At 44.4% G+C, this 21,072-nt stretch overlaps 3 protein-coding genes across 3 annotated transcripts; 1 reads left to right on the top strand and 2 right to left on the bottom strand.

Annotated features, from left to right (window-relative positions):
* Nucleotides 1-308: 308 nt before the first annotated feature.
* LOC311350998 (single-strand DNA endonuclease ASTE1-like) lies at nucleotides 309-1,226 on the top strand (the record flags this gene model as incomplete). Its single annotated transcript, XM_084471085.1, has 1 exon — nucleotides 309-1,226. The coding sequence occupies one exon, from the start codon at nucleotides 309-311 to the stop codon at nucleotides 1,224-1,226; it is 918 nt and encodes a 305-aa protein (XP_084327211.1).
* Nucleotides 1,227-7,478: 6,252 nt separating this feature from the next.
* On the bottom strand, nucleotides 7,479-9,703 carry LOC311351625 (beta-galactoside-binding lectin-like). The gene is made up of 3 exons (XM_084471801.1): nucleotides 9,630-9,703; nucleotides 8,700-8,853; nucleotides 7,479-7,885 (listed from the first exon to the last, which is right to left on the bottom strand). The coding sequence occupies exons 1-3, from the start codon at nucleotides 9,689-9,691 to the stop codon at nucleotides 7,739-7,741; spliced, it is 363 nt and encodes a 120-aa protein (XP_084327927.1). The 5' UTR covers nucleotides 9,692-9,703; the 3' UTR covers nucleotides 7,479-7,738.
* Nucleotides 9,704-18,542: 8,839 nt separating this feature from the next.
* LOC311351307 (beta-galactoside-binding lectin-like) lies at nucleotides 18,543-20,101 on the bottom strand. Its single transcript, XM_084471421.1, has 3 exons — nucleotides 20,028-20,101; nucleotides 19,505-19,673; nucleotides 18,543-18,984 (listed from the first exon to the last, which is right to left on the bottom strand). The coding sequence occupies exons 1-3, from the start codon at nucleotides 20,087-20,089 to the stop codon at nucleotides 18,838-18,840; spliced, it is 378 nt and encodes a 125-aa protein (XP_084327547.1). The 5' UTR covers nucleotides 20,090-20,101; the 3' UTR covers nucleotides 18,543-18,837.
* Nucleotides 20,102-21,072: the final 971 nt, after the last annotated feature.

The raw sequence follows: 21,072 nt of genomic DNA, 5'->3' as shown, positions 1-21,072 counted from the left end.
TGGGAAGCTTAATGTTCGATTCATGTACAAATATATGCCTCCTATATACTGATACTATAACATTAATACACTATGCACACAAGGTCATTACAGTTGATCAGTCATATCCTGTTGATGTCAGGAAAGGGAATCCTATAGAGAACTAAGGTGTTTGCATGTGTGTGTTTGCATGTGTTTGCGTGTGTGTGTGTGTGTGTGTGTGTGTGTGTGTGTGTGTTAGTGTATAAAGGAGCTGGGATCCTCTTTGGATAAGTCCAGTCACCATAGAAGTAAAACTTGACCTATCAGAGTTCTAGTTCTGACACACCATGGGGGTGAAGGGCTTGTGCTCGCTGCTGGAGGACTACAGCCAGATCTACCAGGACGTCCGCTTCAGGGACAGCAAGCTGGTGGTGGACGGCACTAACCTGGCCTACATCCTGTATAACAAGGCCAAGCTGGACCAGAACCATGGCGGGGAGTACCTGGCCTTCCAGGCGGAGGTCCAGGCTTTTTTTGAGACTCTGGAAAAGTGTGGAATCAAACCATACATGGTGATTGATGGAGGCTCGGGCACCAGTGACATCAAATTAAACACCAGGATGGAACGTCAAAAAGCCCTTTTCCAGATGATCCCTGCCGCTCTGAAAGGCGGGGAAAATGACATCCATCCCCCCTTTACCATGACAGTGTTTGAACAGACACTGAATAACATGAAGGTGCCGCTGGTCAAGTGCTTCAGAGAGGCTGACGGCCAGCTGGCTGCTCTGGCCAGAGACCGGTGCTGCCCGGTCCTGTCCAGAGACACTGACATCTACCACCTTCTGGCGGGGGTTCTGCCCCTGCATCACTTCGATTGGAACTCAGTTAAAAATAGTCCGGCCAGCAGTGGCATCCTCTGCAAGCGATACACCACGACCGAGTTCTGCAAGGTCTTCAACATCAAACACCAGCTCCTGCCCGTCTTCGCCTCGCTGGCCGGGAACGACTACGTCAACCTCAGAGATGTTAAGTGGGACAAATACATTCCACAGGGAAGTCCTAGAATGAAGTTCAGAGCTGCTAACCTGGTGGGCCTCCTGAGCTGGCTGGGAGCCAGGAAAGACCAGACGATTGACAACATCTTGACAGCAGCGATGGCACTCATACCCAACATGAGTCAACAGGCTCAGACCGAGGTGCAGACGGTCTGGAGCTCGCCAGTGTCAAGGTGCAACCGCTGGTCCAAGGAGCCGCTCAGAGGCTGAGGCTGGACTCTCTGCCCCAGGTAGGCCTACCGACTCATTCAGCTGGATAACAGATGTATAATAGATGGAGCACAGATGTATAATAAATGGACACTGGCAGTGGGCATGGTTAGCTCCAAACAAAGAAAAGGGCTAGGCTAAATCGATGCTACAGCTAGGCTATGTCATGAGATTTACTAACGTTAGTTTTGTGTACCTTAATTAGGGTTATATATACAGTATATTATACACAACTGTCTCTTCTGTCATAGCAACACGTCATTCATATCAAATCCGTCCAACTCCTCACTAACCGATACTGTCAACTTATTTGAGCACTACTTTGGTGAAATTAATATTTTAATCTTATTACATAATTCCCAATTAAAAAAAATACTTTGCGTTTTTTCATTCTGGGAAAAGCTGCTGGCTTCCCTGCAAGACAGACGGGTAGAGCCAGACTAGCAGGCTCCGTAAACACCAAGTCAGTTCTGTTTCAATAAGCAGAGGACAGGGGTGTCCCATCAACGATCAATGAGCAGGGCAGCAGGTAGCCCTGTCAGACAATGACAGTAGCAGTGTTTAGCCTATAGAGGGAGCCATCGAATGCAACGCGATCTACAATCTGTGTGTTTAGTTATCCTTTAATTGGACATGTGCTTTGTTCCCTCTTCCCAGGCAGACCGCGCTGTGAGGCTGCGGGTGTGTCTGGAGACGCTGGGCGTGGAGGAAGAGACGCTGAAGGGAGTTCCGGCTCACCTGCGCCTCCCAGTGGCTGTGGCCTGCTACTGGCTGAGGAGGGCCAGCCCTGAGTCAAGGCTACTTGAAGCTCTGCTGATGGTCATGGTCCAAGGAGAACTGATCAGACGGACAGGTAGGTAGCACATGTGGTGCTCAGCAAAAATCAAGTCAAGTCTTTATTATTGCCAAACGACACAAATCGTCAAATAAACAAATCTGACTTAGACATACACAAAAGACATGACATAAAAAATAGACACATGCGTTGTTACCAGTGTGAAAATACAACAAATAAGTAGCTAAGACAAAGTGCTAATACATTTAAATACCCTGAGGAGGAGGACGTAGCTCTGTAAACAGAGCAGATAAGGAGTGTTGGTTGGCCCTCAGCCTGAGGATAGGTGCTATTTGTGAACTGGGTGGATCTGGACCTGATGCTTCTTAACCTTCTGCCTGATGGTAGAGGGGTGAAAAAGGGAATTAGCGTGAGTGAATCTATGACTATTTTCAGTCCAGTTTTGAGTAGACGGGTGTTGTAGATATCACTGATGTCTGATGTTGGGGAGGTCTAGCCCAATGATTCTGGATGCTGACCTGAACTACCCTGTTCAGAGCAGACTCATCATCCGCTGTTACCCCATCACACAGTGATAGAGAAAGTTAGGATACTCTCTATCACAGCCCGTTAGAATTGAAGCATTCCAGCCATGGACACATTTTTTTAAGTTGTCTTAAAAAGAACGGTCTCTGGTGAGCTTTTTTGGCAATATGGCTGACATTAGTGTTCCATTTAAGATTGGAGGATATGGTGGTCCCAATGAACCTGAAACTGTCCACCCAATCTACTGCTTGGTCCTCGAGGGCCAGGGGATGAAGCAGTTTTTTTTATTTTTGCTCCTGAAATCAACAATCATCTCCTTGGACGTGACGCTGGGATACGTGATGGCAGCTTGAAACGTGTGCTCCTGCTGTCTTTTGGGTTAATATCCTTAATACATCCCAAAATAAGTTCAGATATAGGCATTTTTCTCCTACATGTTATGTTGAACTAAACAATGTCAGAAGAAGGTAAAAGTTTGACGGCTGGCTGTAACATTGAACAAAGAAAACTTCGCTCAGCCGCACAGACTCAGCTCAACATGTGTACGAAGGGAGTAGCATCTAGCAAGGATACCACTGCTAGCACTGCCACGGAGCCCGACCAGGCTGATATGGCTCAGATTCACGGGATGCTGAGCAAAATACTAGAAGAAACCGCGGATCTGAAAGAGATTCGTCGGTCTATGAGCTCCGTTGATACAAAGCTATCCACCCTCATTTCTCGTATTACGCAGGTGGAAGACCGAGTGAGTCAGCTAGAGGACGAGCAAGCTAACTTAAAGGCAAGACCGGCGGCAGCCACTAAAGAGGACATAAAACTCCTGACAGTGTAACATATTTCAGCCATAATATTCTCCCATAGCCACAATACTGAGTAAACATAACATAAGCTGTAAGACTTGTGTATAGTCACAACCAGGCACAACCAGCTGATCATACATAGATGAAGGGGGCGGACTTTTAAAGCCACAGAACACGCCCACCTCTACATGCCTATTTAACTCGGACTCCGCCATTTTAGAATCAGAATCTCTTGGGCGGCGTATCGATTAGATGTAAAGCTTAGAGACGCTCCACACGTGTTATATACGATCCCTCTCCTTTTGTTTCATAGACGATAGACAATAGACCAATAACCTTAACCAAATAAAGTGAGTTAAAAGCGATCCTGTTTCGGCGGCCTTTCCTGGACTAAAATATCATAACACTCTTCAATGTGGGCGGGTCGCAGAAAAGAACCTCTCCACCATGATCAGGTCGTCATTAGGTTTTAATCACGGGAGACGCGATTCCCGGGAAATCTGAATCTGATCAAGACTATTTCCTGATTCCCTGGAAAGGTTATGATGGGAAATAAAATAAAATAAAAAGCGCAATGACTGCGCGTCTATTGTGGTCATACAGTAACGTTGATGGAGGCGAAACTCGAGCCCTGGGAAAGGAACGACACTAAAACGAAACAGTAAAACGCTGATCCTCCGGAGCCGGTCCGTGGACTCCAGCCATGCCGGACACACACAACCACGCGCAGCCTAACTGTAGCCCCGGGAAAGGAGCGACACACACGGCGACACGCTGATCAGTGTCCCCCTCGGGAGCGGGTTCGTGGAGTCCAACCACGCCGGACACAACTTAACTTTGAGTGATTACTCCCATTTACAGCCGCTGGCCAATCAGTTACCAGCAGCCTGTTAACGTCACACAAAAGTACCTACTCCGCTCGCTTGGAACCTCGACGGAGGTAGTACTAAAAAAAAGTACCCGGTACTAGGTACCAGGTACTTTTTTTGCCAATGGAAACGCTCTTGCTGGTGCCTAGATTTGACTACCTCATGTTGCCGTTTCGTCCTTTTCTATTGTATTGTATTGTAATGTATAGTAGATAATATAGTATTGAGATGGTATTGTAGTGTATAGTAGATAGTATTGTATTGAGATAGTATTGTAGTGTATAGTAGATAGTATAGTATTGAGATAGTATTGTAGTGTATAGTAGATAGTATAGTATTGAGATAGTATTGTAGTGTATAGTAGACAGTATAGTATTGAGATGGTATTGTATAGTAGATAGTATAGTATTGAGATAGTATTGTAGTGTATAGTAGATAGTTTAGTATTGAGGTAGTATTGTATTGTAAAGTAGATAGTTTAGTATTGAGATAGGATTGTATTGTATAGTAGATAATATAGTATTGAGATGGTATTGTTCCCCTACAACACAATCATTTAAAAGATCATCCTCGCAGAATTATACACAGTATGAAACTATGAAGTTATATTATTAGCTAGTAATTATAATCGGTATTATTTCTCATGGCATGGTCATCATGTTATTTGCAGACCAGACAAGCGTGTGGGATAGAGATGTATTGGCTCCTAGCCTCCTAGCTCCTAGCCTCCTTGAGTCCAGGCTAGGGCTTGAACACCAAGGTGCGGGTTTGATTCCCACAAGGGCAACTCATGCACTGCATCAAATATCTATTCTGTGAGAAGTGTTTATACTACAAAGGTACCCTTTCCCTTATATGCAGCTTAAGTTAAGGATATACTGAATATTAACTGCCATGGAAATGCTTATTTTTACATGCCATTTGGTACAGAAACGACACGCACACACACACACACACACACGCACACAGACACACACACACACACACACACACACACACACACACACACACACATATAATACACAGATAATGCTGGAAATTCTCTTCTCCACTATTGATCAACTGCTCAACACTGCCCCTACCCCTCCACAGTCCTCAACAGTCAAATGTGAAGAACTTGCATTGTTTTTTAACAACAAAATAGTTTCCATCAGAGCTAGTATTGCTCATGATGGAAATAAAGCTGATTACAGCAAACCATGCAATGCAACCATGGGAAGCTTTAATTGTATCACGTTAGATGTACTACACAAAAATGTCTCTGAATGTAACTCCTCCACCTCAGACATTGATCCTGTGCCTACAGCATTCTTTAAACGGGTATTTAATAGTATCTCAAGCAATGTCTTAGACATCATAAACACATCCCTTGAGTCTGGTATTTTCCCAGATGCCTTTAAGACAGCAGTTGTTAAACCCCTATTGAAGAAAGCCAACTTAGATAGTAGTGTGCTGGCAAACTACAGACCTATATCCAACCTTCCGTTCATCAGTAAGGTACTCGAAAAGACAGTTTCAATTCAAATAAATTCATTTTTAGAAGGAAATAACATACTAGAAGAATTCCAATCTGGGTTCAGAAAATATCACAGCACTGAAACTGCTCTCAGCAAAATAATCAGTGACCTCAGACTTAACTCTAATGAGAATAAGGTTTCTGTCCTGGTCCTACTAGACCTCAGTGCAGCATTTGATACGATTGATCATGACATCCTAATCAATTGTCTTGAAAAGCTTGTGGGTTTCTCTGGCTGCGTGCTAAACTGGTTCAAAACATACATCAGAGGGAGGAAATTCTATGTTAAACTAGGAGACCATATATCTGAAACATATGACAATCATTTTGGAGTTGCACAAGGGAGCTGCCTAGGTCCATTACTTTTTTCTCTCTACATGTTACCATTGGGCGATATCATCAGAGAACATAATGTAGGTTTTCACAGCTATGCGGATGACACACAATTGTACATATCCGCAGAATCAAATGATACAGCAGCTACAAACTCCATTACCCACTGCCTATTGGCAATAAATCAATGGATGAGCAATAACTTCTTGAAATTAAATGAGAATAAAACTGAAATTCTAGTGATCGGCCCCAAAGCAAAAAGAGAAATGTTGATTAAAAACCTGGGAGGATTGACTTCCTGGATCAAATCTGAGGTCACAAGTCTTGGGGTTATAAGAAAGTGACAAAAACATCATTTTTTCATCTTAGAAATATAGCAAAGGTATGGCCATTCTTAAATCAAAATGATGCTGAGAAGTTAATGCCTTCATATCTAGCCGACTAGACTACTGCAATGCACTCTTTGCAGGTCTTCCCAAGAAAACCACAGACAGACTGCAACTTATCCAAAACTCTGCAGGCCGGTTGTTAACAAACACCAAAAGAAGAGAACACATTAGTCCAGTCCTAGCTACTCTGCACTGGCTCCCTGTTATTTATAGAATTGACTTTAAGGTCCTCCTTCTTACATATAAAGCCCTAAATGGAGAGGGACCTAGCTATATTACAAATTCTTTAATAAATTACACCCCATCAAGAACGTTGCGCTCATCAACTGTTGGGTTATTGGAGGCTCCCAGAAACAATCAAAAGAAAATAGGTGATGCAGCCTTTGTGAACTACGCCCCAAAACTATGGAACACACTGCCCAAAAACCTCAGAGAAGCGAACTCAGTAAATATTTTCAAAAGGCAACTTAAAACCAATTTTTTTATTAAAGCTTTTAATTGAGATCAGACAATAATACCCTCTGAATGCACTGTGCTTAGATGGTATTTTGCACCATTTTTGTTTTATGTTTTTACTTGCATGAATTTTACCACTGCTGTTTTATGTTGTTTATTATCTTTTTTTAAATGTGTTATTTTCTCTTGTTTTTTTTTATCCATATATTGCACTTGCTTATTGTTTTTTACCGTGTTATCCGTGTTATATTACTTGAAATTTTAACTCATAAACTGTTAAGCCAGGTACTAGGCCTATCAGATCGATAGGTTCAGATGTACTTAAAATGCACAAACCTCCTTTCCTTTCTGACGCCATGTAAAGCACTTTAAACTGCAGTATGAAAGGTGCTATATAAATAAAGATTTACATAATACATACATACATACATACATATATACATACACACACACACAAAATGTTGGACGACAACTTGATAAATAAATCACCAGATGCTGATTATCATTGCTAAAGAAATCATTTTTAATACACATCAGTTTTATGATTAAAGAAGGAAGGGCTGACGTGGCAACAGCTGGAGAAGACGGCCCAGGACAGGCCAGGGGGGAAGCCGTTCATCAATGGCCGATGTTCCCAAAGGAAGACAAAGGCCTAAACTAAGCAAAACAATCAGTTTTAGCGTTGCAGAAAAAGCATTGCAAAGAACATGGGACACAGGAATGTCAGACGTTAAAGTAGTGAGTGGTTCTCATCTGCCTGTGAACCGGTCTACTGTGAGGAGAGGGCACCACAGGCCACCAGACTGGAGGAGGAGATCCAGCTCAGGGTTAGTTGATCTTAAAGCTGTGGACGAGGACGCCCTCCTGGAAGCAGAAGTCCACATACTCAGTCTTCCCCAGGCGGTTGGGGAAGTGGATCTCAGAGGCATCGCTTAGGATCACCAGGAACTCCTCACAGGTCAGGCAGACAGTGAACTACAGAGAGAGAGACACCGGGACACAGGGAGAGAGAGAGAGAGAGAGAGAGAGAGAGCAGCAGGAAGAAAATGTATGTTCATACACATATGCATAAACAGAACCAGTTTTGCAATGTAAGGTTTTCATGACCGTTTGTATCATTAGTTTCATCATCGATTAGCTGCTATGATTTTGGTTGAGGTTCAAGAGTGTGAGAACGTAAAATAAAACGTCTTCTTTATCTCTGGGGCTTTGAGAGTAAAATCAACAACTCTAAAAAAACAATATTTGCAGAGCAGAGAGCGATAAACACAACAAGCCGTCCCTGAAGTAGTTCACAGCTCTGCTGAGCTTCAGCTCTTACAAAGAACAGCGCTTCTACAAACTCACCAAACTCACCCAAACTCACCCAAACCCACCCTGTCTTCCTCAGTCTGTGCTGAGCAGCTTTCCTGTCATGCGGCTTGTACTCACTGGCGTTCTTTGACCGCACACAAAGGTTCTGCATATTTACGATTGGATTATGATATCTCAAAAGTGAAGAACCAGATTAAAGTTTAAGAGATGGCTGATGGCTAATCAATCAATACTTCCTAATCCGCCTTCAGAAAGGATCAGCCTCCCTGTCTAAGGTCACCCGATTAGATCTCCCCTCTCTCTCTCTCCCTCCCTCCCTCATCCCCTCCCTCCCCCCTCCCTTTCCCCCCCCCCACTCCCCCCTCTCTCCATCCTCCCCTCCCCTCCCTCCCCCCTCTGTCCTCCTCTCACCTTGAAGAGCTTGTCGTATTTTAGGGGAAACCTCCCCTCTCCCTTACCCCTCTCCCTCACTCACCTTGAAGAGCTTGTCGTATTTGAAGGGGAACCCCCCCTGGCGGACCTCTTCCCCCCAGACCCCCGCCTGTTGCGAGTTGCAGATCACCCCACTTCCGAAATGCACGCTGATGTGCAGCGCAATGTCACACCCGGAGTGGATATTCAACACAAAGCTGGAGAGAGGAGGAGAAGAGAGAGGAGGAGGAGGAGGAGGGAGAGGAGGAGCAGGAGGAGGAGGGAGAAGAGAAAGACCACCCGGTACTCATTAGTCACTACAGCTGCAGTACAATAACCGCGTCACGCGCGGGACTGAAGCTGCTCAGGTCACCGGTTCAGACCCCGATCCATCAATGAGTCGACTTATCGACTTTACTCTGATATTACTTTACAGCATCCTCAACGAAGATTGTGGAGGGATTATCGTAAGGGTTGGGGATTCTATTTATCTAAATCATTACAGCGAAACAGCTTCAAATTACATTCAAACCCGGAGAACAGACAGACTAGCAGGTGTGCTTGTATGTGGGCTAGGCTAACGAAAGGGGAGGAGCCCTTACAGCTGGCCCCTGCACCCGGCCCCCACCCTCATGATTATCCTTTGGCCCCTGCACCCCGCCCCCACCCTCATGATTAACCTTTGGCCCCTGCACCCGGCCCCCACCCTCATGATTAACCTTTGGCCCCTGCACCCCGCCCCCACCCTCATGATTAACCTTTGGCCCCTGCACCCGGCCCCCACCCTCATGATTAACCTCTGGACTCCAGAAGGATTTCTATTGCAGTTCAACTTCCTTCAGTAAAGTGACAAAATCAAACAAGGAAATGTTCCAAGCTTTTTGTTTTAAACGTATAGGAGGACAGATTCACGGGCCATCTGCGCGTGGAGGACACCGCCCCCTAGTGGGTGAACGTGTTAGGGCGACGGGACGGTGGATCCACTGATACTCACCGGTCAGCTCCCGCCGTGGGGAACCCGGTGACGGTCAACGTGTGGCCCACCTTCAGGGGCATATTCTTCACCCACATGTCCTGAGAGGGAGAGAGAGAGCAAGAGAGAGAGAGAGAGGGGGGGAGAGAATAATCAATCAGGAGAATGAGAGAGAGAGTGGGAGAGCGAGGGAGAGCGAGGGAGAGTTGAGCTGGTTGATATAAATACACTGGTTTGTTACAGGTTGAGATATGGTTTGAGCAGCAGACTTCCTGTGTCCACCAGCGCCTCAGACCAACATATGCTCTCCATTAGCAGACATGGACCCTCAGAGTCCTTCTGCTGGCTTCCCTCGGCGGGGTCTGAGAGGGGCGGTGCTGAGTCACTCTCTCCTCCATCACCTCGGGGACGATTGACAAATTTTTTACAGTATGGGTGAAATTCAATAGATAATTCTTATTTAAATTACATCTTATCACAGGTGTGTTTATTTGGTTAAAAGTTCAAACAAGTTGTCCTTGAAATCACCATTCCCTTAAGATTATGTTCTCATGTCGGCAAAGGGTCAAAATAAAGTCACGTTGTGACTCAACGTCTATTGGACTTGTTGATGACGCAGTTTGAGGAAATGTTTGCTGGAATTGAGAATGTGACATATTTTAGCCGTAATATTCTCACATAGCCACAGGAAGCAGCACCGAGCACATAGTTGAGAGGTAATATCCTCTCATAAATCACAAGGGTGCAGCACTGAGCACATATTATAGTTAAGAGGTAATATCCACACATAGCCACAGGAAGCAGCACCGAGCACATGGAGTAAAAGCTGCAACACTTACAAATAGTCAAGAGAGGGCAGCAACGGACACACAAATGAAGTGGGGAGCTTTAAAAACATTGTAGAAGAAGCCTACTTTTACCTGAGTATTTAAGCAGCATTCTAAGTGGGAGGAGGGAGAATCTCTTGGGCAGCGTATCGTAGATATAAGGCTTAGAGACGATCCGCGCGTGATATATACCATTCCTCTCCCTTTGTTTCATAGACGATAGACAATAGACCAAAACCTTTACCAAATAAAGTGAGTTAAAAGCGATCCTGTCTCGGCGGCCTTTCCTGGATTAAAAAGAACAAGAAGTAAAGTCAGATGGTTGTAAATGTTTATAACATTGAGAAATATTTAATTATCTACATGCAGCACAAGATCTGTGCCTGTTATAGGTTTGGTGGGTGTGGCAATGTCCAACTTTATGTAGGCGGCAGTGGAAGCTATACTGAAAACCGCAACTAGGCTTAAAAGTTAATTTCATGTAGGTTGAAATAATGTCGCCCATACAACGTTGAAACGACATGGATTGATGTCGTCTATGAGCCGTTAAGACGACATGGGTGGAAAGACATCAGAAAAACTTTCACATCAGCCCCTCAACTAGACGTTGTATCGACCTCCATGACCAACGTCAATTAGACCTCTGATCGATGTCGAAATGTTTGCTGGGTTTTACAAACATTATTTAACTACTCACTTTAAATAGGTTACAGTTGAAATATAACTTTCTTCAAACTATCTTTATGAAGTCGCACAAACGTGTTCAGAGTTTTCACCGGCCTGGTGAATATATTTAATATAATATCCCATGTTTAAGCCGTCTAACCAATGATAGGACTGGATGTCTCGATTAATGGCCAAGCCAGCAAATAGTTTGACGATAAAAGGGAATAAAACAAAAGCACAAAGGTTATGAAAAGTTATGAATGATACCCGGAGTAGTGATCCCATCATCTCAAGAGACAACTATTGGTTCTGATCCGCGCGTCAGGAGAGGTGCCCACATTAAAACCACGCGTAATGACAGCTGTCACTCCATTCAGAGCAGAGCAGCAGTGAAACCACGCGGACTGAAACAAACACAACTGATGTCGAAAGAAGAACTGCAGGGATCAGTGGAAACGCTTGTTTCTTTATACTTACAGTCATGTTGCCGTCCGATCGGTTGAGTTTACGCACAGGGAGGAGAGGAGGCAGCAGATTGAGGTCCTGCCTGCTGAGACGGTCTTTATAGCGAGACGCGCTCCGCTTCTGTTTTCCAAAACGAGTGACGTCATGCACAGCTGTCAATCTCCTGTCAGATTTTTTTTGTTATCTGTTACTTAACCGGTGCCTGAGAATAATGTGGCAATTTAATCATTGTTGTGTCACTAACGACAACCCATGTCAATATTGAAACATGCCTATAATTGTGTATTTTGGAAAATAGGTGTGCTATTTTTGCATAAGTCATGTTGCTTTATGTCTTTGATACTTCAACCTCACCAAGTCAATTTCCTTGTATTTGCTCATTTAAAAAATAATTCTGACTCTGAAATATAAGAAATATTTGCCACTTAAATATTTCAAAACCCATGGGAACTATTTTTCCATTGGACATGTGAAAGTAGGCCTACTCTAGTGAGTGATTGTGCATTGTGATTGTGATCGAGGAGTCAGTAAGTATATCCTAATATGTATGTTATAAAGAGCGCAGTTGGTGGCTCGCCGCTATGGTTCGTAACATAAGACAAAACTTAATTTGCTCCACATGAGAGAGAGATAGACAGAGAGAGAGAGGGAGAGAGACAGAGAGAGAGAGGGACTGAGAGAGAGAGAGAGAGACAGAAACATAGTATTGCGATAGTACTGTATAGTAGATAGTATAGTATTGAGGTATTGAGATAGTATTGTATTGAATAGTAGATAGTATTGTATTGTATAGTAGATAGTATAGTATTGTATTGTATAGTAGACAGTATAGTATTGAGATGGTATTGTATTGTATAGTAGATAGTATAGTATTGAGATGGTATTGTATTGTAAAGTAGAGTAAGGCTTCAGAGTAAGGCTGAATGGGTCTGTTTTCTCGGCAGGGGGGGAGGAGGAGGGTAAATGTGTGAAGGATTTGTGTGTGTCCAGATAGGAGTCAAGAGGAAGGTGAGTTATGTGTTTGTTAATTCTGTGTGGCTTTGTGTGAAGGATTTGAATGTGTGGACTTGAATCTGATACGTTGAGGGGTTCGACTGGGTGGGGGTTATAAAAAAACAACCCAGAGATTAGGATTTGTTGGGCAAGGTTTCCCAGTCCATACCTGAGAGAAGACGACGACCACTACAGCTCATTTGTTTCTCTGGTCATACTGAGAAAAAACACAGACCACAACAACATGCTGATCAGCAGTGAGTATCTAAAACTTTCTCTATTTCAGTTATATTAGGACTATGACAATGTGTAACTGTTTTTATATTTATTTTGATGAATAAGTTTGTCATTAGGTATTTCAACAGATACACAGGGTAATGTGTTCCATCATCCAGACCCCCCACAGTGTATGTCTATAACCCTACCCTTTTAATCATTAAGGATAAATTATTACTATTATTAGGTGCCAAGCACACAAAGTGTGTGAAGGCAACTTATTGTAATTCTCAATGTTTTTATTATGTGCCAAGCACAAAGTGCGAGGCAACCTATTGTAATTCTTAGTTTTATTATTATTATTATTATTATTATTCCGACATGTTTGACTTACACAGGCTACACTGATCGTATGAGAATTTTAGGTCCAATTCATTCCAATCCTTATACACACATCGGATATAAGCATTATGATTGATAAATGCATAATTTCCTACCATACTAAACATCAAAACAGCAAGTCTATGTGATACAGAGTCGCCAAACATGTCATAACCATAAGAAAACAGATTACCCATTTTACAAACTTTTGTAGGTCTTCTGTGTAGTACGACGCCACTCTAATGTACGCCTCCACAAACGTGTTGCATCAATTATCTTACGCTGATATTCAGGAGTGATACACTTTTTGCTTATCTCGTCCAGCTTGTCCATAACATAGGTTTCAGATAGTAAATCACATAGCATAGATCCCACTACCCCTATGATTGTCACAGGATCCAATCTTAGACCAGTTGTATTTTTTAATATAGTTTCCAGAAGAAGTTGGAAGGGGTCTCTACCCAACACGATGCATATATTGTCGTAATGGGTTTCGTGGTGATGCTGAGACGGTCCATACAGGCAGGTATGCCGTTTTTGACTCGGGCTGTTGTACGCACACCCCCAGCAGTCGGCCTGGATCTTCCGGTCGATGATGGCAGCTACGCAGGCACCCGTGGCCGCTCTCAAAACACTGAGCGATTCAGAGTTTATACGATTGTGAAGAGATACAGCTGGCCATCCCTCCGCATCCATAAGCGTATCAACCACCAGTTTACCTTCACCATCATCCAGTAGAAAAGTTAGATTCAATGTTGCTAAATAGTTGGCGTACTCTTGAAGCCAATCGTTGTGTCCAGGTTGTCTGTCATTTAAATCACCACTCATTGCGTTGTCGTCATCATCATCATCATATCGGGTAATTGGAACAGATCTGTTCTGTATAACATAACAAACATTACATTAGACACTACTGCATACATGAAAACTATACACATACACATGCTGTAATAACTCAAAAACACAATTTCTAAATATTCACCATTCTCTATAGATAGGGGCCCTCTGCATCCTATGAAGACACCATCTCAACATCGCTGTGATCTGGTACACCCACTTTATCAAAAATAGCTGTTTTTTAACATCAACAGCATCACTTGGATTCTGCGTGGTATCTGGGTACCAACCAGTGGGGGTAGTTGGGTACTTCTTGACCACTCTGTCAATCTCCTCAAAAATTGAGCATATCGCTGTCCAATCACACCTTTGGATAAAAAAGACAGTTTCAAACCAACGGCCAGTTGTTGCAGTGCCGTCAAAGCGAGGGTTGCATGTGATGGGCCCCCAGTAACACTCTTGGTTCGACACATTGCTTGAAAGAAATGAAATCATTTGTACTCTTGGTGGACCCCATTCTATATAACACAGATCCAGAATCCCCACTCCATTGGGTGACAGTTGGGGCTTCACGCCAACCAACAATGTCTAACTCGGGGGTTACATGCTCACGGAAACGTAGCCAATCCTCTGTACGCATACGCAACACACCATCACAGTCTTTTGCCTTTAATAGGACACATCCAGCCTCGAAAAATGAAAATTACATACTCCAAGCCGTTCTTTCCTTTATGCCTGTATGACGCTTTGGTACACAGAGTTCTAGCACCTGAAACAGGCCTCAGTCTTTTGATTGCAGCATTAATCTAAGACGCTCTTTCTGCACTAAAAGCATGGTTAGATTCAGGCGTACAATGGCTGGACATACCCATAGGAGACTGGTTTTCAATCTGGTCCATATCCAATGATTTTCGGGTCGTGTTGAGAAGTAATGCATAAGGCCGTCGGCTGCTGAATGCTTCTGTATCACTGGATAGTACAGAACTCCAACCTCCAACGAACACATGACCCTTTGTGGCAATGACGTGTATAGAACATCGACACACTCAACGTATCAGATTCACACATTCAAGTCCACACATTCAAATCCTTCACACAAAGCCACACAGAATTACACAAACACATAACTCCCCTTCCTCTTGACTCCTATCTGACACCCCTCGGCACTCCTCTGATACACACCTAACCTAACCTAACCACCAGAGCAGACAGGTCACTGTCAGGTCACGGTCAACAGACCCCCCAATAAAACATCCGCTCCCACGAGATCCAAACATCCCCAGACATCACACAGACACTATGGCACACAGGAAAACGAAACACAGCCGTACGTACACTTCCTCTCAATACATAATATCAGAGATTCTAGACCGGACACCCAATATCCGGCGATATTGGGTGTCCTTATATACTACTTATAATACCGTTTTACACAATGTTACAGAAAATTATCATTAGGGTTTCTCATAAGAGGCCTACACGCTCTTTCCTCCGCATGTCTATTAGAGTCAACAATTGAGCCTGTTTAGACTGCGTGGGCAGTGTTTCAATGAACCAAATAAGCAAATTAGATATAAGCGAAATATGCTCGATCCTCGCAGCTTGATTCTGCGTGGGGGTTATTTCAATAAACCCAAAAGAGAAAACTAGATATAAGAGAAGTATTCCCGTATTCTCAGCTTGGTACTGCGTGGGAGCTATCTCAGTAAACCCAAAAGAGAAAACTAGATATAAGAGAAGTATTCCCGTATTCGCAGCTTGGTACTGCGCAGGATCCATCTCAACAAACCAGACACCAGATAAAATAAGGGGGGGGGTCCTTGTAGCTCAAGTTCTCCGTAGAGGCTGCTTCAATAAGCTAGCAGGGGTAGTTGGTACACTTTGTGCTGAAGCAACAGCTCAACAGTTCAACAATTTAACAGCGCTGGAAGTCTGTTTTTTTCCATGAGCAGATGTGCACGATTGTTTTCTTCAGAGGCAGTTGGTATACTTAGTGTTGAAACAGCGGACCAGTAGTTACAACACTTCAGCAGTTAACAGATGGCCATGATGGTTCCGCTTTTCTTTGAGATAGTCAGTGTTGAAACTAGCCTAGTCCTAACTAGACCTTTGTACTCATTTCATTCATACCGATGGTCTAGAACTGCTATAGAGACAAACGATTTCTCACTTGAAGGGGGGTGCTGTTGAAGTTTAAAACCTATTGGCTCTGCCCAGTACCACTCCGGATCTGCCTTAACCAATCGCTAACGTTTGGTCGTGACGTATTTCATGCTTAGCAAACTCCTTCACCACTAACGGAGCCAGCTGGAAAATTAAACTTTCACCGAAAGTGCCACAACATCTTGACCACCAACAAAACTAAGCAAAGCCTGTTCCTGCTCCGGCTTTAATTTATCTATATTCGGCAGAGTTTCCAGAACAGACCTAATAGCTTCGTTAGCATCTTTCTCCATGGTCTTCCTGCTGCTTCCTGGTATTCGTTTGACTACAACTGAAACTAGCGCACGACCTGTACGTCACTGTTCTCAGGCCGCGCCTCCTGTTCGCTGATTGGAGGGACAAACTTGAGGGAAAAGAAATCGTTCGAACATACACTACACCCAGACCGAAGTACTGAAGGGAAATGAAAATTGAGCGGAAGTACGGAGGCGGGCGGAACCAGGCTATGTTGAAACAGCAGATATTGTTGAAACAGCAGATCAGCAATACAACATTTTAGATACAGCAGATCAGTAGTTACAACAGTTCAGCAATTCAACAGAGTTCATATATTGTCCGGATTAAAAGCGGATGTCCTACCCTTGCCAATGTTCCCAAAGGAATACAAAGGCCTAAACTAAACAATCAGTTTTACGATTGCAGAAAAAGCATTGCAAAGAACATGCAACACAGGAATGTCGGACGTTAATGTAGTGAGTGGTTCTCATCTGCCTGTGAACCGGTCTACTGTGAGGAGAGGGCACCACAGGCCACCAGACTGGAGGAGGAGATCCAGCTCAGGGTTAGTTGATCTCAGAGCTGCGGATGAGGACGCCCCCCTTGAAGCCGAAGTCCACGTACTCAGTCGCCCCCAGGCGGTTGGGGAAGTGGATCTCAGAGGCGTCACTCAGGACCACCAGGAACTCCTTACGGGTCAGGCTGACGGTGAACTACAGAGAGAGAGACACCGGGACACAGGGAGAGAGAGAGAAAGAGAGAGAGGTTATGAAAAGTCATGAACGATGCCCGGAGTAGTGATCCCATCACCGCAAGAGACAACTATTGGTTCTGATCCGCCGTGAGGAGAGGTGCCCACATTAAAACCAAGCGTAATGACAGCTGTCACTCCATTCAGAGCAGAGCAGCAGTGAAACCACGCAGACTGAAACAAACACAACTGATAAAAACACTGCAGGGATCAGTGGAAACGCTAGTTTCTTTATACTTACTTTATACTTTCTTTATACTTCATGTTGCCGTCCGATCGGTTGAGTTTACGCACAGGGAGGAGAGGAGGCAGCAGATTGGGGTCCTGCCTGCTGAGACGGTATTCATAGCGAGACGTGTAGAACCTGATAATGCAATAAATTTCTGATAATGGACCAATAACTTAATAAAGTGTAGTGTTACATTAACGAGAGGTTATTACATTATCAGGTTAGCCTTAATTTCGCAGAACCTCATAATGTAATAATTCCCCAATACTGTAATAATTTAACAGCAGACCACCCATTACTTGGGTCCAAGTGGTGATACTGAGTAGGCAACTCTAGGTCAAGAGCTCTAGCCCCACCAACAGGTCAAAGTTGGACATACTGTACATCAATGTTATTAACTTTTGACCCGTTCATCCGTTTTCCACAAACAATGTATCACTGGAACTCTTCGGCCAAGCCGAGTTTGATGCATCTTAGGATATTTTTTTCCGCCATATTGGATTTTCTGCCATCTTTGATTTGATCGAAAACTTTTAAAAGGCCTCTCTTCTCACGAATTTCGTCTAATCTTCTTGAAACTTGGCCCAGATGATCTTCAGACCATGACACATGAATGCATTCAACATCTTCTTGAAATTCAAAGGCGCTTGGCCTCTCTCTCTCTCTCCGCTGCGCGTTCGGGACGGACAACGCCCCTTAACTGTGGTATAATGAGAACATACCACAGCCTGTCGTGATCTATTGCTTAAGTATAGTATTGAGATGGTATTGTAGTGTATAGTAGACAGTATAGTATTGAGATGGTATTCTATTGTAAAGTAGATAGTTTAGTATTGAGATAGTATTGCAGTGTATAGTAGGCTAGGGCTTGAACACCAAGGTGCGGGTTCGATTCCCACAAGGGCAACTCATGCACTGCATCAAATACAGTATGGATTCTGTGAGAATTGTTAATACTACGAAGGTACCCTTTCCCTTATCTGCAGCTTAAGTTAAGGATATAAGGAATATTAACTGCCATGGAAATGCTTATTTTTACATGCCATTAGGTACAGAAACGACACGCACACACACACAAACAAAATATTGGACAACATATTGGACTTGATAAATAAATCACCAGATGCTGATTATCATTGCTAATAAAATCATTTTTAATACACATCAGTTTTATGATTAAAGAAGGAAGGGCTGACGTGGCAACAGCTGGAGAAGACGGCCCAGGACAGGCCAGGGGGGAAGCCGTTCATCAATGGCCGATGTTCCCAAAGGAAGACAAAGGCCTAAACTAAGCAAAACAATCAGTTTTAGCGTTGCAGAAAAAGCATTGCAAAGAAAAGTGGTTCTCATCTGCCTGTGAACCGGTCTACTGTGAGGAGAGGGCACCACAGGCCACCAGACTGGAGGAGGAGATCCAGCTCAGGGTTAGTTGATCTCAAAGCTGCGGACGAGGACGCCCTCATTGAAGCTGAAGTCCACGTACTCAGTCGCCCCCAGGCGGTTGGCCACGTGGATCTCTGAGGCGTCGCTCAGGATCACCACGAACTCCTCACGGGTCAGGCTGACGGAGAGCTACAGAGAGAGAGACACCGGGACACAGAGAGAGAGAGAGAGAGAGAGAGAGAGAGAGAGAGAGAGAGAGAGAGAGAGAGAGAGAGAGAGAGAGAGAGAGAGAGAGAGAGAGAGAGAGAGAGAAGCAGGAAGAAAATGTATGTTCATGAACAGAACCAGTTTTATCATAAGTATCATCGATTAGCTTCAATGATTTTGGTTGAGGTTCAAGAGTGTCAAACAACCAATATCTGCAGAGCAGAGAGCGATAAACACAACAAGCCGTCCCTGAATACAGCTCTGCTGAGCTTCAGCTCTTACACAGAACAGCGCTTCGACAAACTCACCCAAACACACCCAAACTCACCTTTTCCCCCCCTCTCCCCCCCTCCCCTCCCCTCCATCCCCCCCTCTCCCCCCCCTCCCCTCCATCCCCCTCTCACCTTGAAGAGCTTGTCGTAGTTGAAGGGGAACCCCCCCTCTCCCACCCCCTCCCTAAACCCCGCCCCCCCCTCCCCCTCCCCCACTCTCCCTCCCTCACCTTAAAGAGCTCGTCGTATTTGAAGGGGAAGCCCTTATGGCTGATCTCCTCTCCCCAGCCGCCCGCCAGCCGCGAGTTGCAGAACACCATCCTCTTGTAACCGAGGTGGTTGAACCGCACGTCTATGTGCAGCGGGAGGTCGCACCCGGAGGTGATGTTCACCTCAAAGCTGGAGAGAGGAGGAGGAGGAGAAAGAGGAGGAGGAGGGTTTAAATAGAGAGGCAAACTAAAGGGGAGGAGCCTTTACAGCTGGCCCGTGCACCCGGCCCCCACCCTCATAATTAACCTTTGGCCCCTGCACCCCGCCCCCACCCTCATGATTGACCTCTGGACGCCAGAACTGGATTTTGACAGATTGCAGTTCAACTTGCTTCAGTAAAGTGACAAAATCAAACAAGGAAATGTTCCAAGCTTTTTGTTTTAAACGTATAGGAGGACAGATTCATGGGCCATCTGTGCGTGGAGGACACCGCCCCCTAGTGGGTGAACGTGTTAGGGCGACAGTGGATCCACTGATACTCACCGGTCAACTCCCGCCTTGGGGAACCCGGTGACGGTAAATGTGTGGCCCACCTTCAGGGGCATATTCTTCACCGTCATGTCCTGTGAGAGAGAGAGAGAGAGGGGGGGGGGGGGGGAGAGAATGGGGGAGAGAAAGAAAGGGAGAGAATAATCAATCAGGAGAATGAGAGAGAGTGAGAGAGAGAGAGAGTGGGAGAGCGAGGGAGAGTTGAGCTGGTTGATATAAATACACTGGTTTATTACAGGTTGAGATATGGTTTGAGCAGCAGACTTCCTGTGTCCACCAGCGCCTCAGACCAACATATGCTCTCCATTAGCAGACATGGACCCTCAGAGTCCTTCTGCTGGCTTCCCTCGGCGGGGTCTGAGAGGGGCGGTGCTGAGTCACTCTCTCCTCCATCACCTCGGGGACGAATGACGAATGTTTTACAGTATGGGTTAAATTCAATAGATAATTCTTATTTAAATGACACCTTATCACAGGTGTGTTTATTTGGTTAAAAGTTCAAACAAGTTGTCCTTAAAATCACCATTCCCTTAAGATTATGTTCTCATGTCGGCAAAGGGTCAAAATAAAGTCACGTTGTGTCTCGACGTCTATTGGACTTGTTGATGACGCAGTTTGAGGAAATGTTTGCTGGAATTGAGAAGTAAAGTCAGATGGCTGTAAATGTTTATAACATTGAGAAATATTTAATTATCTACATGCAGCACAAGATCTGTGTCTGTTATAGGTTTGGTGGGTGTGGCAATGTCCAACTTTATGTAGGCGGCAGTGGAAGCTATACTGAAAACCGCAATTTAGTGACTAGGCTTAAAAGTTAATTTCATGTAGGTTGAAATAATGTCATCCATACAACGTTGAAACGACATGGATTGATGTCGTCTATGAGCCGTTAAGACGACATGGGTGGAAAGACTGAAAAACTTTCACATCAGCCCCTCAACTAGACGTCGTATCGACCTCCATGACCAACGTCGATTAGAAAAAATGTTTGCTGGGTTTTACGAACATTATTTAACAAATTGTGTGTCAGTATAGTGAC

This window comes from Micromesistius poutassou (genome assembly GCF_964030765.1).
Source record: "Micromesistius poutassou genome assembly, chromosome: 8".
Classification (NCBI taxonomy): Eukaryota; Metazoa; Chordata; class Actinopteri; order Gadiformes; family Gadidae; genus Micromesistius; species Micromesistius poutassou.
This window is presented reverse-complemented; position numbering and strand designations above follow the sequence as displayed.